Raw genomic sequence first — 21,436 nt, 5'->3', positions numbered from 1 at the left:
GAAGTGACCCGATCCGAACAAACCGGTTGACTACGTCTAGTTTCTACTTAGGACTTGAGAACAAATTCGTTTTTCACATAGTATAACATTGCTCTATACTAAAATATAAATACAAATCTTTGTAGAAAGTATTAATAGAAAACAAATTAGTTATCTCAAATAATACCTTTATCTTTAGGTTGATCTAATAAAGCTGACTTAATTTGAATGATCGGTCCAAATAACCCAACCCAAAGTCGACTCGCACCCGAATTAACTATTAAGGACCTGAATTGACCCGGTGCTCTAAATAGTTCATCAAATTGGGTAACCGACTAAGAGCTTAACTCTCGAGTCTTCAAATTGAAGCTAGTGAAATGCTACGACATCGTCGTCAAAATGAAATTAGAGTGCCCATGATGATTGAATCTAGTGGTTAAAATATGTGGGGAAATTTCAAAGATATTAAGTCGAACTTTTTTAAGTGCAATCTTGTGGAAGTTATTCTTTTATGAGATTACGCCTTCTTGATTTAAAATATCTCATCCTGATAAAAAAGTGATTTACCTGATATGTGCGATTTGCAAGTATTGCGGAACGCGAATGTGCCTAAACCTGGCAAATGTGTCATTTGGGTCGGGTTATTTCGGGGTCAAAAATTTATCAGCTCATTTTTCGGGTTAGGTCATGTATTGGGTCATTTTGGGTCACTTAAGTCACGTCGCTTCGAGTAGGGCTAGGTTACTTCGAGACTATCAGTCAAGTTCGGGTTACACTTTTCAAGTCTCAGGCTTATCGGTCCGGTCAACTTTGTCAGGTCCACTATAAGCTCCTACAAATAATGAAATTAGGCCATGTTTTTTTGGACCTAAAATCACTTAATTTAAGTTCACTCCAGATCTTATAAGTTCGGTTCAGTTCAGATCCTATAAATTTAGTTCAAATCCTATAAGTTCGGTTCAGATCCTATAATTTCAGTTCAGTTCAGATCCTATAAGTCCAGTTGAGATCATATAAGTTCAGTTCAGTTCAGTTCTTATAAGTTCAGTTGAGATCCTATACGTCACTTAATTTAAGTTCAATTCAAATCTAATAAGTTCAGTTCAGATCCTATAATTTCAGTTCAGTTCAGATCCTATAAGTCTAGTTGAGATCATATAAGTTCAGTTCAGTTCAGTTCTTATAAGTTCAGTTGAGATCTTATACGTCACTTAATTTAAGTTCAATTCAAATCTTATAAGTTCAGTTCAGTTCAAATCTTATAAGTTCAATTCAGTTCAGATCCTATAAGTTCAGTTCAGATCTTATAAATTCAGTTCAGTTCAATTCAGATCATATAAGATCAGTTCTGTTCAATTCAATTCAGATCAGATCAATTTCTGTCCAATAGAATAGGTAGACAACTTTAAAACACAACTATATTTTTCTAAATCAAATAAACAAATTAATTAAAAAAATGAAAAAAGAAAGTAAAAAGCCTTTGCCCCATCTCTAACCCCAAAAATGTTTGGCCATTGTTTCACATAGAAAGACTGTAAACACAGAGTTATCATGGGCATGGCCCAGTATCAGTCTCTCATGTCTACTTTACACTTCTCCCAACTAAAAAGCCAACTCTCTGTGCTCTAAAATCCCACACACACCTCTCATTTATCTCTCTAACAACAACACTTACAAATTCATCAAAAATCATGGATATAATCTAATAAAAACATTACATAATATAATAAAAAATAATGGACTCAAATTATATGACAAAAGGGTCTTCATCAGATTCCTTAAATGGTCTAAAATTTGGGCAAAAAATATATTTTGAAGATGTGGGTGTTGGAGTATCAGGAAAATCAGGGAAAAAAAATGGGAAAGGTATTGCTCAAAATGGGCAACCACCAAGGTGTCAAGTTGAAGGTTGTAATGTAGATCTTAGTGATGCTAAAGCTTATTATTCAAGGCATAAAGTTTGTGGAATGCATTCTAAATCACCTCTTGTTATTGTTAATGGTCTTGAACAAAGATTTTGTCAACAGTGTAGCAGGTTTGTTTGATTCCTTTTTTTTTTTTTGATATTTTTATTAATGCTGACCAGAGTTGTTAGGGTCCTTATGGGAACTAGACCAAGTTGGTTAGTTGAAGTATATTGTTTTGATTGTTGTTTTACATTTTGATGCTGACGGGTTTTGAACCCATAGGCACTACCCCAAGCTGGTCACTTGATTATGTCATTTTGATTCTTGTGTTACATTTTAATGCTGACGGGTTTTGAACCCATAGGCACACCCATAAGTTAGATACTTGATTATGTTATTTTGACATTTTAATGCTGACGGGTTTTAAATCCAGTTATCGAGAGTAATGGTCCTTATTGGTATCACAGTATCACACCCAAGTTAGTTACTTGATTATGTTATTTTGATTCTTGTTTTACCTTTTAATGCTGACTGGTCTCAACCCCAGAGTTATGGTCCTCATGGAGTCATGGGTATGTGGTCCTCATGGTTGTCACAGTCAAACCAAGTTTTTTTGAAAGGAGACTGTCACACCAAGTTGGTTACTTGATTATGTCATTTTGATTTATGTTCTACTCCCCTCCGTTCATCCCAGTCATTTGTTTAGCTTTGATTTTGGCACAAAAACCAAGGAAAGAGGATTGAACCAATTATTGGATTACAAGTGGACCAGATTGAGCCAATAGAAAGATAAACAATTGACTGGACACTTCAAAATGAAATAGGTAAACAATTGACCGGGGACGGAGGGGGTACAATTTAATGGAGACGGGTTTAAAATCCGAGCTGTGGTCCTTATGGTTACCACCCCAAGTTGGGTACTTGATTATATCATTATGATCTTTTGTTTTATCTAATTTATGTTGATTTTCTTAGTTACTGATATGTAGGGAGTACTTGATTGTTGGTACAATTGTGTTTATTGTAGATTTGCAGGTTTTTAATGTTATAGTAGGAACTGTCATTTTCTGCTATCTACAAAAGTGTGCTCTAATACTACTATAAATAAACTTAATCAAGTTTTAGTGTTGGTGGTTAAGTGGGGACTAATGGGTTTAATTTAGTTAATGTTGATATTGATTTTGATTATTATCGGCGAGGCCAGTCGGTTTCTTAATTTAAGTGTGGCATTTTGGTTGACTAATTAACTTGATAAGATTAATTAAGCATGTGGAATAAATTTTTTTCCCATAATGCAGGAGTTAGGTTGTAGCATTCTAGCAACTGTGCTTGGACTGTACCTTATTTGTGTCTTTTGATTTCAATTATTGGAATGATGTGTTTTTTGTAACGACTTTAGTCTTTGGAGGTCATTAAGAACGCACGCAGCCACGCAGGCACAGATGCCGGCTAGTGTAGTTAATATAGGTCATTAGGGTTAGTTTTCAAGACTTGTGTTTGAATCTCGTCAACATCTAAGCTGTCTGCAGTTCTGACTCAAGTTTTTCTGGTAAGGTTTCTGTGTCCGATGATTAGGAGCAGGGGTGTCTAAGGCCACGGGCAACCACGGGCGGTGGAACCGGGCCTCAGATTTTGGTCACCGAATTAAAAAACTTTATTGATGAAATTCAATACAAACTACGACCTATAGTACACTTGTCATTCATATTTGGGGCCTCATTTTTTTATCTATTGCACCGGGCCTCCGTTTACTTTAAGACGCCCCTGATTAGGAGGAAGGTGGTAGGCCTTGTAGTGAATTTAAGATAATTTGGCTAGGTGGTTGGTTCCGCTGTCACTATTTTTGTTGGAAGCTTGGGTACTTTGTACATGGCAGGGGTATCTGTGTGGGGAAATTTGATTAGTGGATATTTGTGACTGTGAAATAGGATAGATATTGCCATTATACCACTGCGCTCGACTATGCGCAAGTCAAGTGAGGCTCCATTCTACAACAAATCGGTTATAGCAATTACTTCATGCAAATACAGTTTTGAGGCTAGATTGGCGTGGTTACACTCCCTGCTTTGTTCCTTTATACCCGCGTATCTTTACTGAATAGGTTCATGCTATGGCCATTGTGATTACATTGTGGCGAGCAATGCCAAAGTGATAGTAAGAGCAGTTGGAAACAAACTGTTAAAGGTGTGATTAGCACTTTCGTCTGAGTTTCAGTAGAATATATGCAAAGGTGACGAATGCATTTCGTAGTTTATTGTCTACCACTGTAGAGTTCATTTCAGTACAATACATTTTTATAGATTCTGAAGGCGATGGCTTTCGCCGATTGTTAATAGTCATGATTTCCTTATCTCCAAACCCCTGTATCTGTATGCCTAGCTTTGATCAAGGAAGAAAATGAAATTATTTTGTACTCTTCCAATACTGACTTTAGTGTTCAATATTACGGTACACAAATGGCGCTCATCCTTGTTATTTAAGTGTGAAGAACATCATAATTTGTCGAGTGATTTCCGGTTCAATACTTAGATCAATATTGAAGCATACTAGAATTCAAGTTATGCAGTTCTTCAGCAAGTGTTAATTGCCAAGTCTAGGCATCTAGCACAAATTCCTTTCCGCAACTTTACTGTAAAAATCAGAAAGAAGAAAAAAAAAGAATTTACGTAGGCAATTGTATGAGCTACGGGTTAGTGTCCATTTTGATAACGAAGTGTTTAGATATTAGAACTCCGTTCCTTCTCATTTTTTCTTTTTCCGAGCTCATTTTGAATTTGTCGTAATACTGTTGCATTGTTGTAGTTACAGTGTTTGAAACTACTAAAACTTAAAAAGTTTAGTACCTTCATCTCTTGTGGTAAAACAGTATAATGGTCATTTTTACACATATCAAATTACTGATTACCATGCTGTACAAAAAACAGATCCTCTTGTATCTTACCAAGTATTGTGCTCTTTGGCACCATTTAACTCAGGTTTCATCAGCTTCCTGAGTTTGACCAAGGAAAGCGGAGCTGCCGCAGACGTCTTGCTGGTCATAATGAGCGTCGGAGGAAACCTCCTCCTGGATCTCTCTTATCGTCCCGGCTTGGTCGTCTCTCTTCATCCCTTTTTGGTGGTAAGGTTTTGTAGCTTTCTGTTTTTCCATGTAAATTCAGCATCGTTTTCCTGCTAAAGTCAAATGGAGACAATATAATTTAAATGGAATGTGGAGACAATATGTTTTTTTTAATTATTATTATTATTTCAGAAATTTATAATATATCATTGCAGATAGCACCACCAGAAGCGGATTCTTGCTGGATTTCTCTTCGTATTCAAGGAATTCTGAAAGGGAATTATGGCCGGGTTCTAAGACTTCTGAGGCAGTATCTGGAATCCAGTCATCCTCCTTGGGAAAGTTTCATCACAATCTGTGGCCAGGTGATGATGCTTTTTGCTATGTATCTCTGAACTTATCGAAGCCTTTTTTTTTTTTTTACATGCCTCGAGTAGACCTGGAAATACTGACCCGCCTTATATGACCCCAATGTGAGTAAAATGACGCGAGACCTGAACAAAATAACTAATAAAGTGATTTGAAACCCGATTTGATTCGATGTGATTGAAATCGGCCCAATTGCCCAAACTTTGATGGACCTGATGTTGACTCAAGTTGAAATGACCTATCCTAAATCGCGGTGATCCACAGGTAACTCGAAATGACTAATCTGAACTTACATGGGGCTGCACCTAACTACCTAAATATAGCTACTTGGCTACAGCATAAAATCACAAAAGCCATCATGAAACGACCAAGAAAATGACGGACTGATAGATGAATGACCCGCACAAAATAGCCGTATCCGACACTCGACACATGTCGGACACGACACCCGTGTCGGAGAGTCGGGGTAACACATGACTCAACCTGACCCCAAGAGCATGAATTATCCAAAATGACCCGACTCAAATTGACCCATTGGCAAGTTGTAACTGCAGATGTAAATTAGCTTAGTTGGTAAACTCATAAGCGGTGGTAATCATGACCTGGGTTCAAACCCGGCAGCATCAAAATCGCCCTTGTGGGCATGTGGCTCCCTTTTCACCAATAAAAATAATGACATGGGTTGTAACTGCAGATGTCAATTAGCTTAGTTGGTAAACTCATGAGTGGTGGTAATCATGACCTGGGTTCAAACCCGACAGCATCAAAATCGCCCTTGTGGGCATGTGGCTCCCTTTACACCAATAAAAATAATTGAAAAGCCTAGAATTCTAGAAACATTGTCCTCTCTTGTAAAGTTGTATCGTCTCTTAGTTTTTATCGTGTTTTATCTGCAGGCAATTCCGAAAATCCCCCGTCAGAGATGTATCTGCAAAATTCAGCAGGTGGGACTAGCTATCCCATCCCTTCCGGAGAATGTATCACAGGGGTCTCTTCGGACTCAACCTGTGCTCTCTCTCTTCTGTCAAATCAAACATGGGGCTCCAGTAATGGTGCATCAGATACCAGACTAGGTAACTTGATGAACCACGGAGGAGCATCCGTGTCTCAACACACCCCGACTCAGACTGTCACTGTCGCACACTTACCCAACATCCATGAAGCCGATATAGGCTTACATGGTGCGTCATCTGATCATCTGGGATCCGGTCAGTTCTCACATCCTCTCAATAGTGATCATCTATTCATGGAGCAAGTCCATGGCGGACGCCACTACATGGAAGTCGATCACTCTAATGGTTACAGTTCAGGCTCCGCCAGTCAGGTGCATTGGTCACTCTGACTGCTTAACTCTGGCTTATTCATCTCGCTAGGCTTTGGCCTTGTTTCCCTTATTTCGTAGCCTAGACCTACTCTGGCATGTAATAATCGGAGACCTTTTCCATTCGTATGTGTATGTCTGCAGGACTGAATTTACGGTCTTGCTAGTTGTTGTACTCTATTTCCAGTTTTATGACAGTTTCGTATGTCTGTGGATTAAGTCTAGATCAGTCAAAGGTCAAAACTGACCCAAGTCGAGAAATATGCGGTCATAAAACTCAAAAAAAGTCTCACCGTCTCCTCAGGCCACTAGAAATTATTATCGAGGTATAAAACTATTGATTGAGCTTCAAATATCAACTTGCGTTTTTTCGCCTGGTATTTTGAGCTTTTGGCTGAGAAGGTTTTTCGCTTGGTTGTGGAATTCCGTGCATGTTTTTCTTTATAAAAGGAAAAACAAAAGCTCAATAAATCATGGCCTAAAGCTGTTTTAATCAAATACTCACCCCGTCTCAATTATTTGTTTGTCTTTAATTAAAATAACTCACAAAAAGTAAAAAGGTGACTAAATGATTGAGACGGAGGAGTATTTACTAATTGACCCTTTTTAATCGTTGGCCTAGCCCGAAACAATTGGGAATCCATATATTAACAAATTACCCAACCCGAATTGTTTACAACTCGACGTTAATAGATCTGAGACTCGAAATAATTCGACCTAAACTCGACCGGATATTCGAGTATTAGTGATGTGAGTTTAGGAAATGCTAGCAAAGTCTAGAAATTATCCACTTCAAGTACACATGGCGAAAACCGATTGGATAGACTCAATTACATGGACCCCACATGACCGTTAGACAATAACAGAGAAAAACAAGGTTTCCCGGGAGATAGGAGAGTGACAGAGGAGGTCTCTTCACATTATACCTCTTCTCTTCCATGGCCTCTCTTAACTTTTCTTCTTCCTTTCTTTCTCGCAGGTAATTTTACGCTTGTCTACTTTCTCCGTCTCAGTTATTTGTTTATCGTATTTTTATTCTTGGTAGGTATTCTTGTGTAAGACCGCCTTACACAAGAATATGTGATTACTTTTAATTTCTCATTAATAATCTTCCCTTCTTATGATTGATTGATTGATTGATTAGTGGTTGGTAATTTAGATGGTAATTGAGGGTGGTAATTTTGATTTTTTTGGTTGTTTGGAAAGGGAGAATTTGCCCTTAGTAAAAGGTAAAAAAAAAGGACTGTATGGTTAGTACATTATCAGCATAATACTCCCTCCGTACTAGCGCAATCAATTGTTTGTAAGGGGGATATTTGACAGAGGTAAACAAATGACTAGGACGGAGGGAGTATTATTCAATGACGAAGTACTAAGCTGTTAATTAGCGCATTAACAGCTTAGTACTATTCAATGACGAAGTACTAAGCTGTTAATTAGCGCATTAACAGCTTAGTACTATTCAATGACGAAGTAAATGTCTATGGGAGTAAGAAATTGAGATATGTGTTTTTCAGTGATTTCTCAGCGTGTGGTCGAGTTACACTTCCAAAAAGATCATTCCGTCAAAGGTGTTTCAGTATCAGAGCTGAAGTCGATTATGTAAGTGCTGATGAAGCTACAGAACTGGTGGCTGAGGGGTACGCAATTGTGGATGTTCGGGACAAAACTCAGTACGAACGAGCTCATATAAAATCATGTTACCATGTTCCTCTTTTTATCGAAAACCAAGACAATGACCTTGGTACGTACACACTTCTTACTCGTGACAGTCGGACATCCTCTATCTATTCTTCTCCATGAACAAGTTTGCTGGTGTAATGTAATCTGATGGAAGTCTTGATATTGTTCAGGAACAATTATAAAAAGACAGGCTCACAACAATTTTGCGGGTTTGTTTTACGGTTTGCCTTTCACAAAACCAAACCCTGATTTCGTGCAGTCAGTGAAGACCAAATTTTCACCTGAAAGCAAAATATTACTTGTCTGCCAAGAAGGATTAAGGTTGGTATTTACATTGTAAGCCGCAATCTTCAGCTAATTGGCGTTCTTCTGACTTTGTCGAGTTTTGTGAACGACTCATTCTTATATAAATGTCATCTTTGAGTGATTGCCAACTAGGCAACCAATCTGTCATGAGTACCACCTTTCATGACTCTGACGGGATTTGAACCCAGGTCATGAGTACCACCTTTCATGACTTTACCAACTAAACTAGTTGACATCTGCTTGTTTGATTAACAGTCAGTCGAATTTAAGCAACTACTGACAAGGATTCATTTGTTTGATTGAAAAATCCAAGGTCTACGGCAGCTGCAAGGAAATTAGAACAATCCGGGTTTCAAAATGTAGCATGCATAACATCTGGACTGCAGTCTGTAAAACCAGGTAAAAATTCCGATACTGCTACATTGATCCGAAAAACCTGTACTCTTATCGACTGACTGAGACTCTAAGAGCATACTCTTTCCTTGCTGCTGTAGGAACATTTGAGTCTGTTGGTTCTACGGAATTGCAAAATGCTGGTAAAGCCGGGTTGGTAACAATTCAAGGAAAGATTTCAGTTGTACTCGGAACTGTTCTTGTTTGTAAGCCTCTTTACTCCGACTTTTCATACTATCTCGACTTCACTTGTCTGACCTACACTGATTCTCGCTTTCTCGGACTGATTCCGACTTGTTTGATGGGTTGTTCTCTCATTTGAATTCCAGGTGCATTGATTTTCATTTCCGTGTTTCCGGACCAGGCAGAGCAGCTGCTAAAAATGCTTCCTACAAGCTAAACGTTTTACTGACCCTAAGATTTTGAAGTGTATAAATTTGTTTATGTGAAACCTTTGCTCAAAGCTCAAGTCCAAAAATGATGTTGTAGTTAGGGTTTTAGAAATGCAATGGCTTTAGTTGCGGATACGACAACTGAGGATGTTTGTTTCCGGGAACAGTATGAGCTTGAAATCAGGAATCAAATCACATTCGCATGAGTTTGAAAACTTTTGGTGATCCCCTTGTCTAATTTGCATCCGTTACATACTTGTTAATTTCCCAAATGCTCGTAATCTTATGTACTTACAAGATAGATTTTTGCATGGGAGCATAAATTAGACCACAATTTTTTTTTCTCGGATGGAAAGCAAATTAGAACATAAAAATTATTAGGCGATATCTAAATATTGATTGAACGTTATCAGGTGAATAGGTTATAGGTCATCACGAGTTTGAGAATTTGAGTATATTAATCAAATAAATAGGAATGAAATTTCAACCTCTTTTTAATTAGCCACTGTTATAAACGTTAAAGGCGTGATTAAACGTCACATTGCAAACTACTCCGTATAATAATAATAGTAATAATAATAATAATAATAATAATAATAATAATAATAATAATAATTGTTTTGGCAGGATTTTCAGTGATCTAGAGCGTCCTGCCAGGAATTTATTTATAGGGTGATCTAACTCGAATAACTTGCCTGATTGGTATAATTAAATGTAAAACAAACTTAATAAATAATGACACAAGGATTTTATACGTGGAAAAACCCTGGGAATAAGGGAAAAAACCACGGGCACCAAGCCAGGAGTGATTGTTACTATGATTTTGTATAGCCTGACAGGGTATTGTTATATCAGGTATGATAGGTGAATATATTACTTGAGAATACAAAGAATATGAGTAAAAGTGATGGTCTCTCAGATGATCCTTCTTGTCTTCCCTTTCTTTCTATTTATATGTCGTTGCTTTCAATTCCCTTTGTGCCGTTTAGGTTTTCCTGGTAAATAGGGAATGTGCCCTATTTACCCGGAGATGGTTGCTTCTTTCTTAGCCGTTGCTTTGACTGCTCCCTATATCTTTGCCTTCTGGAATTGGTCTTCCTTTTTTGTAGGGAACATATGAGACTGCTTGTTTGTTGCCTGCAATGGCCTGGTGCTTTTCCTTTTCAGGCTGCTGGTTATTTCTCGCCTGTCTACAATCAACTCCTGCTTAGTGCCTGTCCATCTTGGAGTAATGCCTGGTTTTAGATCTCTAGAGCCTGGAAGTTGTCTTTGGCTGTTGCCTGGCCTATATCAGGTCAGGCAGGATAATTTAGGGCCCAACAATTGCCCCTTATCTGCTTATTCCTTTATTGGGTCCGGCCAGGAATGAGGAGATAAAAATTTGGGCGAGCAAGTGATTTGTGCGGGGACTTTCTATCGGATTCGAGAATTTGTGTTTGCTTCAACTTCTTGTAACGGTTACTTGCCATAAATAGGGTAGGTTCACAAAACCCTAGGAGAGTCATGATTGATCTTAACCACTTGCTTTCCTAGCCGTTATGGTTTTGCGGCTATAAATATCCTGTTTGTTCCGTGTATGTTTTCACATTCCAATCTCTAACTTTCTTCTTTCTCTTTCTAAAAAATTCTTCCTTTGCAAAAATTCATCTTTCAGAAAAAATAATATATGGTGGTGGCGGGAGAAGGACAAAGCAGCCTTCAAAAGCTCCCGCCGAGGTTGAAAAAGTTCTGTTGAAGTTGAAATGGCTTCGCCGAGGTTGAGGGGGTCCCCGAAGTCATTCCCGAGGATGACGTGGTGGAGGTTGTTCCTCCTCCGAGGTTTCATCCATGTCTTATAAGGGGTTGAGTATTCTCCTAATAAGGCTTTTAGTCTCTTTCCATGAGGCTAATCAATCGAAACCCGCTTTTGAGCATTATATAAAGGGCGGGGTCTCATTCCTCATGGGGCCGAGGTTTGGATTCCCGAGAATGGTCCTATCGGGGCTAATTGGAGTAGCCCGGGTTGGTTCTCGTATTTTTGAGTGGGCTTTCGGGGTGGTGGTAAACTTCCCTTTCTCCTTTTATGGCCGAGGTGATTAGGGCTATTAGGGTTCCTCCGTTTCAACTCATGCCAATGGTTTGGAAGATTGTCCATTCTATTGAGCATTTATGTTCTAAGCATAAGTTGGTTATTACTCTGGATGATTTTAAGAATGTTTATCACCTGAAGAGTCATTCTCTTTGGGAGGTTCAATTTTCGAGTCGGTCAAAGATGGCTCACCGATCACCAATTTTGATTCGGGGGATGATAAAGGCCGGGCTCGAGACCTATATGTTTATCAAGGCCGATTCAATTGCCCCCGACTGGACTATCTCAATTATCCAAATTGTTGAAGGAGGTAATCTTTCTTTCGTGCATAATTTTTGGTTTGGTAATAGTATTTTTTGGAGAGTTTACTTACTTTGCCCGTGTTTTCTTTTAGTAAATGATTGGGTGAATGATCCCGATCTTTGAGGGGTGGTGACCGGATAGCAGCGTTTATGGCGTTGTTCGAAGAGGAGAGGGCTTGGCCCGCCTGCTGGGGCAAGTCGCTATGCCTCGTTTTAAGAAGGCTAAGTTGAGCACTTATAAGCCTGTGAAGAGCACTAAGGTTCCAGGGGCATCTTCGTCAGGGAGTAAGTTCTTTTGCTTGTTTTGTCATTCTCGTTTTCTGTATTGGATCCATGCTTTTATTCCGATTTTAGAAACTCGTCGTGCGGCTACCAGGGCTTTCGCTTTTAATTGCTAGTTTTGGTTTGTCTTTGGTGAAGGCGGGGGTTTCTCAAATTACAGGGGAGAAGTCAAAGAGCGGTGAGGCAACGGGGAGTGATAGTCTTTGTTCAAATTCGGGTGAACTGTGCGGGGGCTCGGTTGGTATCGCTGAAAAGGTTGTGGATGAAAGTGATCGTCCGAGAAGAGGAAGAGAGTGGATGAGTCTTTGGGAGGAGTTCATGAGGTCGGGGAGTCGGGCTCGTATGGATGAGGTCCATTTGCTAAGGATCAAATTCGAGGCTCAGCTTTTGTGGTTGATGATCCTTATTTTAAGTACCAGGCGAGAGGAGGCTTCGCTCGTGCTGCTTTGGCCGCTATGTATCGTTCCGGGGATTATCCGCCAACCTGGTTACCATGCTTCAGGAGGTATATATATTTTTTGTCTTTGTTTGTTGTGGGTTTTTGTGTGTGTTTTCTTTTTTGTGGCTTAAATGGGCATTTTCTTTTGTTTTTTAGAATGTTAATGATGTCTTTGAGGAGTGCCTGTCAACCGGAATCAGTCCATGGTCTAAAAAATGCCTTGGATTGGGAGGTACAAATCTTGAAAAAGATCTTGACAAGTTTAAAGCCGATTTGGAGGTGTCCAAGGCCGAGAATCATTCGTTGAAGGAGGATAATGAGGCGGGGAAGGCTCGGTTCTTTGGTGGAGTCGCTAAACCGAAATCTGCTCGGGATGCCTTGAAAGCTCTTGTGCCAAGTTTGATATTGCCGGGGAAGAATTGAAGGCCGAGAAACAAAGCTATGCGGGAGCGATTAAAGGTAAATGAGGAGTTGGTGTGGAGAGGGACGAGGTTCGGGCCGGTACAAAGATCGCCTGTATTTCTTTGGCAAGGGTCGTGTGGATGCTATGAAAGAGCTCGCCAAGTCAGGCCTTTTTGGAATCCCGATCGGGAATTGGCCGATCTCAATACCACGTATCCTGAGCTTTGTAAGTTGCATGCTGATGAGGAGGTGGACTCTCCTCCATCCAAAGGGAAAAATAGTGATGTTGAAGGGGATGGAGATGAAGAGGAGGCTGCTGATGAGGGGATTGGCTCTACTACTGTGTCCAAGGTGGGCTAGTTTGATTTTCGTTTTTTGTTTGTGTTGTTTTGGCCTATTCAGGGGGGGATGTTCCCTGAACAAATGATTTAGGATTTGTTTTGGTTTTTGTTGGCTTTGCCTGAATAAACGGTGTGTTCTTTTTGCCTGGGAGGGATGTATTCCTGGGTAGGTTTTAATATATATATCCTTTCCCTTCTTGATTTTCTTTGCTGTTTTTGACTTGAATTTGTACCTGTATATTCATGTGATATTTTTGTTAAAATAATGCCTGTCGGGAGGGCTTATGGCCCTCATTCCCGTGTTTATGGGAATTGGTGGCTTTTTCTCGCACTGTCGGGAGGGCTTTTAAGAATGAGGGTGGTTGCGGTCGGGAGGGCTTATGGCCCTCACTGTCAGAGGGCTTTTTGACAAGTACTATGGTCTATTCCACCTTTGTACTTGTCTTTTTTATCTTGAGCTCAGTTTATTTTTCGGGTCGAGCGGCGGTGCCAAATTAGAGCATTTTTAGAAATCTTTGTTCGGGTTGGGTGGAGTGGCCCTCAATCCCGAACATTTGTTTAAGCCTAAAGTATAACATAAAAAAGAAGGCGTAAAACAAGTTTTCAGGATTTGAAATAAAGTTTTAGGTGAAATTAAGAATAATAGGCAAGTAATTTAGCACATAGCAGGTATGAAACTTAGCACATGTATATAGGGTGAGTAGTTTTACCGCTTCTCGGATATGAAATAGTTTTAAGTGGAGAATGTTCCAAGATCCGGGGATCATTTCTCCTTCCAAAGTTTGTAGCCTGTAAGCTCCTTGTCCCACTATTGAATCAATTAAGTACGGGCCTTCCCATGTAGGGGCTAGTTTGCCTGCATTCTTTTCTCTGGTGTTGGGGAAAACTTTCCGTAATACCAGGTCTCCTTCTTTGAATACTCTGATATTGACATTTTTGTTGTAACTCCCGGCTCTTGTCTCGTTGGTAGGCGGCTATCCCGAATTTGGCCGCATCTCTCGGTTCCTCTGTTAAGAGTAGGTTATCTTGTAATAGGGTCTGTTCTCTTCTATTGTGTTCAGCCGCTTACGGTAGTTGGCACATGAATTTCATTTGGTATTATCGCTTCACGACCATAGACCAGGGAATACGGTGTTTGGCCTGTGGGTTGTTTTGGGTGTGGTCTGTCACCCCATAGAACTAGGGGAGCTCTTTCCGCCCATCTTCCTTTTCTTCTTTTCGGCTTTTTCTTGTGCAACCGATTACTACTTTGTTGCTTGATTCTCGCTTGGCCGTTGGCTTTAGGGTAGCCTGGTGTAGATGTGACTAGATTGATATTCCATTGTGCACGAAATTATTTGTTCTTTTTCCCACAAATTGTGTCCCATTATCACGGACTATTTCGAAGGTATTCCATATCTACATATGATATTTCTTTTGATGAATGATATGACATCTTTTTCTTTGACTTGCCTGTAAGAGTCTGCCTCTATCCATTTGGAAAAGTAGTCAGTCATTGCTAGCATAAAGACTTTTTGTCCAGGCGCCTGAGGTAGCTTTCCTACTATGTCCATGCCCCATTTCATGAATGGCCAGGGGGCCGAGATGGAATGTAGTAGTTCTGATGGTTGATGGATATAGGGGGAATGGATTTGACAGGCTTCACATTTTGAGCTGTATGCTATGCAGTCAGCTCTCAGGGTTGGCCAGAAGTAGCCTGTTGTAGACACCTCGTTTCTGCACCTCCCGCAAACCACCCGGTGATGATTGGGCCGCATGTTTGATTCGCGGAACGATTAGTGACAGTTCGTAAGTTTATCGTCAAGTGATTGCTCAAATATAAAAGTTAACCTCTTAGTTGTCATCTACGTGCCGATACGGTCGTTTTGGCAGTAATTAGAGTACATTCGGAGTCCGGGTCAAAAACCGTCTCCATTTTCTGATAACTGTTAAATCCCGAGTCAGAATGTTCTGGAATGTTCCGGATATTTCTATTCCATATTTATCAAATTTTATCTTTTGGCAAACAATATCCCGTAATATTCAAAAGATAATCAAATTAAATCCGTCCTACCATAACTAAAACGCGGAAATCTTTCTTAAACGGGAGGAAACCTCACGGGAACAGACGCAAGTCAGTGCTGCGCCTCTTCCAAGAGACGCATGGTGCCGCTGCGCCTCTTCCCAGGCCCTTCTTTGCATGATTTACGTATCTTTTTTATATCTTTCCGAGATTCACTTCCAAAGAGTCTCCGAAACCCTATTCCTTCACGTGATTAGTATAAATAGGAGCTTTCGTTCCTCATATTTCTCACGCGAGTGTCCTCCCTTCTCTTCTCCCTTTGCATTCTAGACTTCGTTCTTACTAATTGGCGCCTACGTGCTTGGACTTCCGACCACGTAAGCTCGGATCTTTCCGGGTACCAGCCTCTCCGTTGCATGACCGACCAATTTGGCCACTACACTCAATCAATCTAATTAATCAATCTTGTTAAATCGTTTTCCTCTTACGAGGGCACTCTTTCCTTGCATTCGCGTCGAGCATCACTAATCGATATTCTTAGTTCTTCTCGTTCCGTCAACATGTAAGTCTGAGGGTGTATAATCCTCTTTTATTTATTGTATTTATTTCTTGTAATCATCGTTGTAAGGTTTATGTCGAAAATACCATTTAAAACCGATTTCTAAAACCGTCTTTTAAAACCTGTTTTTGCTGATTTCCAGTAGACAGACGTCGAGAAAAGACGCAGCAACCGCTGCGCCTCTTCGAAGGAGCGCAGCACCTGCTGCGCCTCTTCGTGAGGCTGCCGCAGTTCCTGCTTCTTTTCTTCTCCTTCGTCCTCTGTAATTCGTCTTTCGTTTTTATTTGCTTTCAATTGCTTTCCGTTGATTCGTTCACATTAACATATAATTCATGTATGCAATTAGTCATTCATCATTAATACGTTTTATTCATTGTCATTCCAACTTAAATCCTAGATAATCAATATCTACGGGTTTTCGTCATTAATATTCAAACCCGGGTTTTAGAAGTTCAATTCGTTCATATTGAGTTTCTGGAATTCGTTGTTGATAAATTTGCATCTGTGTATTCATTGATTCATCACTAATTCGTCATCAATCCATCATGCTTAGTTTAGTTAGTTAATTAGTTTGTTAGTTTGTTCATTCATTAACATCGACCCTTCACATAATCAATCCGTTTATTTCCGTCTCATCCATGTTTTACTGTTTTATGACCTCAATCATATGTAAATAATTCGTTAATCACTTTCATCCGAGTCTAATATCGTAATCAATCCATTAAATTCACCAATTGACATTAACAATTGCAGTTCCGGCTTCACAGCCAGAATTCGTCCTTGGAACAGACGCAGCGTCTGCTGCGCCTCTTCCAAAGGGCGCAGTGTCTGCTGCGCCTGTTCCAGGACGACTTCTGTCCCTGAACTCCTTTTCTGCCTTGACCTAGTTTAATTAGTTTACGTATTTATCAACTAATATCTGTATTATCACCTTCTGTTCTGTTCGTAATTTATTCTTTTATTTCTTTTTATCAAATCATCCGTTTTAGAGGTATTTTCGACATAAATCGCCTATTCCATTGTAATTAATGTAATTTTCTTTATAGTAATTCATAGTTATTGTATTTTGTATCATTTGTATGTTTTCACATGTAATTGAACCTTAAATCCCAACTTCGACCCAATTGTATGTTAATTAATTGTCAACCGACTTAGTTAAATCTCACATGTTAGGATTAAAACTTGGATGTTGCATTGCATGCATATAGCCGACGATATATCAAGTACGAACAACTTCCCTAATCATTAGTAGAGGCCGCTATCGAGGCGGGCGGGATTAGGTGTTCGATCAAAAGAGCTTCCTAATACGTACCCTCACCCCTTACTCCAGATCTCCGTGAGCACCCGTGTTCATTGGCATCCACGAGAGTCATTCTAGACATAGAATGCTAAGGGTAACGATTGCTTAGTGTTCATGTCACTACTTTGTGTCTTGACATGACACGAGGTATTCGAACGGTTCCAATTTCCCATAAAAATTGGTGGCGACTCCATACAAATGCAAACGCTTGTTTTCGAGCCCCTTCACACCAAGCGCCCCCGTGGGCGGCCCGCTGTCCACAGTTTGGCGACTCCGCTGGGGAACATACACTTACGTGTAGCTAGGGTGAAACTCGAACAAGGTTGGGGAATAAATTTGTACAAGACAATTGTCGGTTTTCATAACTCGGTCTTCCTAGATCGTTTTATTCGGCCTTCCTAGGCCCAACCCAACCCATTCGACCAATCGTCCCGTCTAAACGGTCCTAATTCCTATTTGGGCCTAAGGATGGATAGCGGTTGACGTCATCCATACCATGATGCTTACTCTTGTTTGTATCAAGGGCCTTCACTACTTGAGGAAATGGACTAGGAATCGGCCTTACTCTTGTTTGGCACGAGCCTCTCCACAGACTTCGGGTTTGATGGTTCGGTATGGCAACCCACCCTTCAAACCAAAACCCTTCTAAAAGCACTCAGCATCCCGTTATAATGCTTGTATAAATATGTAAACCTTATGTGATCACCATTTTTAAACAAAACCATGACGAATTTTCAAAAAATCAAAACCCGTTTTCAAACAAGAATTTCGAAATAGGGCCTTTAATTAGTACAAAATCCGATCAAAACTCTGTCCGTTTGTCGTGTCAAAATTCGGGTCACAAGCCCATTTCAAACCTCACCTCGAGTCCACTCCTACAACTACACTACAGTTGAGTAGGACACACATTTTCAAAGACCTTGTCTTTCTTCAAAACTCACTCAACACAAGTGGCACACACCCACTTCACGAGTCAAAACTTTTCCTCTTTTAGCAAGTGTGATAGAATGGTCGATCGTGTTTTGATTCGTCGCCGATCTCTTACTCAGTTTTCAAGATGCCTGGGTCAAGTGATGATACGAACCTCCAGCAAATTCAAGAAAGTAATGATCGAATCCTAGCCGCGCTAGCCCAAATGCAAGTTACCCAAAACCAAACCTATGACCGCCTCGAGCTCATCGAAGGCCGTATCTTTGACGTAGAGGGAAGGTTGCCTCCCATAAAAGGGGAAGTACTACAATTTTCCGATGACGAGTCTAAGGATGAGAATCCTCTCATGGGGACGACTGCAGCTGAGAAAAGGCTCCAATACCTAGAGGAGCAATTGATGTACCTTAAGGGAGATGACATCTATAGGGAGAACAATCGTAAGTATGAAGCCGTCAATTCCAAATTGCCCACTAACTTTAGCATGACGGATATCCCTAAGTTCAAGGGACACGAGAACCCTTTGAACCATATCCGTGCCTTCAAGGATTACATGTCTATCAAAGGCATCAAACCCGAGATGTTCTTAAGTATCTTTCCTTCATCTCTCGACACCATCCCAAAGCAATGGTTCTACACTTTAGATCATAAAAAGGTCGCTACTTGGGAGGACGCCGCGATCGAATTCTCAAAACAATACGCGGATAATGCCGAGATCCAAGTCAATATGCGTACTCTAGAGGTTCTTACCCAGAATGACAAAGAAGGATTCACCGACTTCCTAAGTAGGTGGAGGAAGACTAGTACTCAACTAGTTGAACGCCCGGATGAGGCCACTCTTGTGGAAAAGTTCGTGGACAATCTCAAGCCCATATACGCCAACCATTTGAGATATCAAAACATCAAGACTTTCAAGGACTTAACCGTATTAGGGACACGAATTGAAGATGACATCCGCAAAGGACTCTTGTCCAAGACGGTAGGTCGAGGATACCAAGGGTCCACAAGTCGTTCATACGGCTCTACTAGCAAGACCGACGAAGTTAACCTTCTCGAACCATCCAAGAAAACTAGCCCACCAAGGAAGTTCACAAACCTTGGGGATACATACTCCAATGCTCTAAAAAGGCTAGTGAAGCAAGGTAAACTCCAACCTATTGGACCTACTCCCGAGCCCGAAAGGAAGTCCAAATTCTGGGATGAAAATTCCTACTGTGAATACCATAGGGGCAAGGGGCACGACACCGAAAAATGCTACAAGTTGAAACACGTGCTCCAGGATATGATTGAAGACGGTCGACTTCCAATTCCACCAGGAGGTAAGCCCAATAACACTCAGAATCCTCTGGGAGTTCTAGTGATTACAAGTGATGAATCTACCTTAGATTGCTCACATCTCATTTCTCCCGCCGAGGATGAAATTCATGCAATTGAGAAAGAAAGACTCTACTCTACCATCTCCCCTACCATTTCCGACTTCATCGCATGGGCAAGGAGTGTAGATAGACAAGTGTGGGAACTAGAAAACATAGTAATGATCTTGCGCAATCCCAAGGCAACACCTAAAGAACGCGTACCATTGATCTTCTCTCAAAATGCTACTATGCAAGAAGTAGTCACCGTGGTCGACAAGCTAGTCAATCAAATCATACAACTAGAAAGTGACATCATAAGGATGAGGGAACTAGCCGCAATCAATGGGGTTTGGGCCGATGACGATGAAGATGAATATCTCATTGAAAACTCCTTAGTCAAGGAAATAGTCCAAAATGGCGAAGACCAAGATATAGATCACCTAACTCGCTCGGGTCGTCCATACCAAAGCACTACTCAAAACGGTCCCACCAATGTCATCACACCAAATGACAACGAAGATGACCCCACTGATCATTTGCTCAAGCAATTACAAAGAACCAAGGCTGATCTTTCAGTCTGGCAACTAGTGGCAAGCTCATTTCCACACCGCCAAGCTTTACTGCAAGCTTTGGCCAAATTGAATGTAGCACATAACTCTACTCCTGAAGATGTAGTCACCTTGGTCTTCCAAGAATCCCCGAAACTGAGTAACCCTGTTACTTTCTCGGATGAAGACTTGCCACCTTTTGGCGCCAGTCACAACCTTGCTCTATACATCACCGTCATCTGTCTGAAGAAGAATGTGCCAATGACCTTGGTGGACGATGGCTCCGCGGTCAATGTCATACCCCTCAAGACGGCACACAAACTAGGCATGAAAGAGTCAGACTGGACCCCTACAAATCAAGGTGTACGTGCATATGACGGTACACGTCGAAAGGTGGTAGGACTTGCTAACCTAACCATAGCAACAGGACCAATCGAACGAAAGGTCAACTTCCAAATAGTGGACATCGAAGCTTCATTCAACATACTCCTGGGAAGGCCTTGGATTCACGCTTCTAAAGCGGTAACATCCACCCTTCATCAAAAGATCAAGATCCCACTAAATGGCAAAGTTGTGACGATCACCTCGTCACCCATCAAAGCCATAATCGAGAAGCAATCAAATAATCAAGTGTAAATGTCATAGAAAGTGAGTTGGCACCCTTATACTATAATCCCTACTCCAACTTGGTGGTCAACCACATTCTCAAAAACCAGGGATACTTCCCTGGAATGCCTTTGAACCCAGTTCGGAAGAACACCTTCGCGCCATACAAGAAAGGCAACTCATCGAGGATACCACTTGGACTAGGGTACAAACCCACAACAGAAGAAGTTCTCGAAATGCTCGCCCAAGTCCAAAACCGCAAGTATGTAGGAGTCCAAATGAGGCCATATCTCCCTACCTTGAATGGATACTTCGTTCAAGAAGGAAGTTCGGAACTCTTTCATGGATTTCCCGAACCTTGGCATTACCTCGAGAAGAAGTTAGCCGGAATCGAGATCTTTCACGATTGCTACTTCATCCCTCCAGAAACGGTTCCTACCGTCAAAACCCGTCAAGCACCTTGCTTAGACGAACAAGTGTTAGCCTCCTGTTTGGAGAGGACCGATTTGTTAGGGGGCCGCAGATGAGATCATTACTACGATACTTCAAGACGATCGCTTCAACCCCACCGCCTTGATCACGGAAATCGACACGAAGCGGCGAGAAAGGGTGGAGAAAATCAATCAAATGGACTAACAATCAAGGAAGACTCTTCAAGCTCACCACTGGAGAAGGAGAGATGTTCAAAGAAGAACCGGAAGAAGACGACGAATTCGAATCGAGTCGGAGTCGGAGTCGAGTCGAGTCAGAGGAGTCATTAGAGAGTCTACTCCCGTCGTCATCCCCACTCCCCTCGTTTCTCCTAGCTTATTTTCAAGTAGTCACGGTAGTTCGGGAAATGCCCCAATTCTTTGTCCCTTTGCCGCCACTATCCATCGATCGGTTGGCTCATTTGTT

At 40.9% G+C, this 21,436-nt stretch overlaps 2 protein-coding genes across 2 annotated transcripts; both read left to right on the top strand.

Moving 5' to 3' along the window:
* The first annotated feature begins 1,484 nt into the window (after positions 1-1,484).
* Positions 1,485-6,853, top strand: LOC141642184 (squamosa promoter-binding-like protein 17). Its single transcript, XM_074450898.1, has 4 exons — positions 1,485-2,014; positions 4,862-5,004; positions 5,160-5,309; positions 6,210-6,853. Exons 1-4 carry the CDS (start codon positions 1,716-1,718, stop codon positions 6,653-6,655), a joined length of 1,038 nt encoding a protein of 345 aa, XP_074306999.1. The 5' UTR covers positions 1,485-1,715; the 3' UTR covers positions 6,656-6,853.
* A 581-nt stretch (positions 6,854-7,434) lies between these two features.
* On the top strand, positions 7,435-9,623 carry LOC141642183 (rhodanese-like domain-containing protein 9, chloroplastic). Its single transcript, XM_074450897.1, has 6 exons — positions 7,435-7,613; positions 8,152-8,378; positions 8,488-8,638; positions 8,937-9,022; positions 9,118-9,222; positions 9,346-9,623. The coding sequence occupies exons 1-6, from the start codon at positions 7,573-7,575 to the stop codon at positions 9,414-9,416; spliced, it is 681 nt and encodes a 226-aa protein (XP_074306998.1). The 5' UTR covers positions 7,435-7,572; the 3' UTR covers positions 9,417-9,623.
* Positions 9,624-21,436: the final 11,813 nt, after the last annotated feature.

This window comes from Silene latifolia, chromosome 2 (assembly GCF_048544455.1).
Source record: "Silene latifolia isolate original U9 population chromosome 2, ASM4854445v1, whole genome shotgun sequence".
Classification (NCBI taxonomy): domain Eukaryota; kingdom Viridiplantae; phylum Streptophyta; class Magnoliopsida; order Caryophyllales; family Caryophyllaceae; genus Silene; species Silene latifolia.
This window is presented reverse-complemented; position numbering and strand designations above follow the sequence as displayed.

What these genes read in the sequence shown, in the direction of transcription:
- LOC141642184 (XM_074450898.1), top strand. Translation starts at nt 1,716, where the DNA reads ATGGACTCAAATTATATGACAAAAGGGTCTTCATCAGATTCCTTAAAT. An exon ending in CTCTTCATCCCTTTTTGGTG is followed by an intron (nt 5,005 to 5,159) that starts GTAAGGTTTTGT and finishes ATATCATTGCAG; the next exon opens with ATAGCACCACCAGAAGCGGA. An exon ending in TCATCACAATCTGTGGCCAG is followed by an intron (nt 5,310 to 6,209) that starts GTGATGATGCTT and finishes TTTTATCTGCAG; the next exon opens with GCAATTCCGAAAATCCCCCG.
- LOC141642183 (XM_074450897.1), top strand. Translation starts at nt 7,573, where the DNA reads ATGGCCTCTCTTAACTTTTCTTCTTCCTTTCTTTCTCGCAG. An exon ending in TCTTCCTTTCTTTCTCGCAG is followed by an intron (nt 7,614 to 8,151) that starts GTAATTTTACGC and finishes TGTGTTTTTCAG; the next exon opens with TGATTTCTCAGCGTGTGGTC. An exon ending in AAACCAAGACAATGACCTTG is followed by an intron (nt 8,379 to 8,487) that starts GTACGTACACAC and finishes GATATTGTTCAG; the next exon opens with GAACAATTATAAAAAGACAG.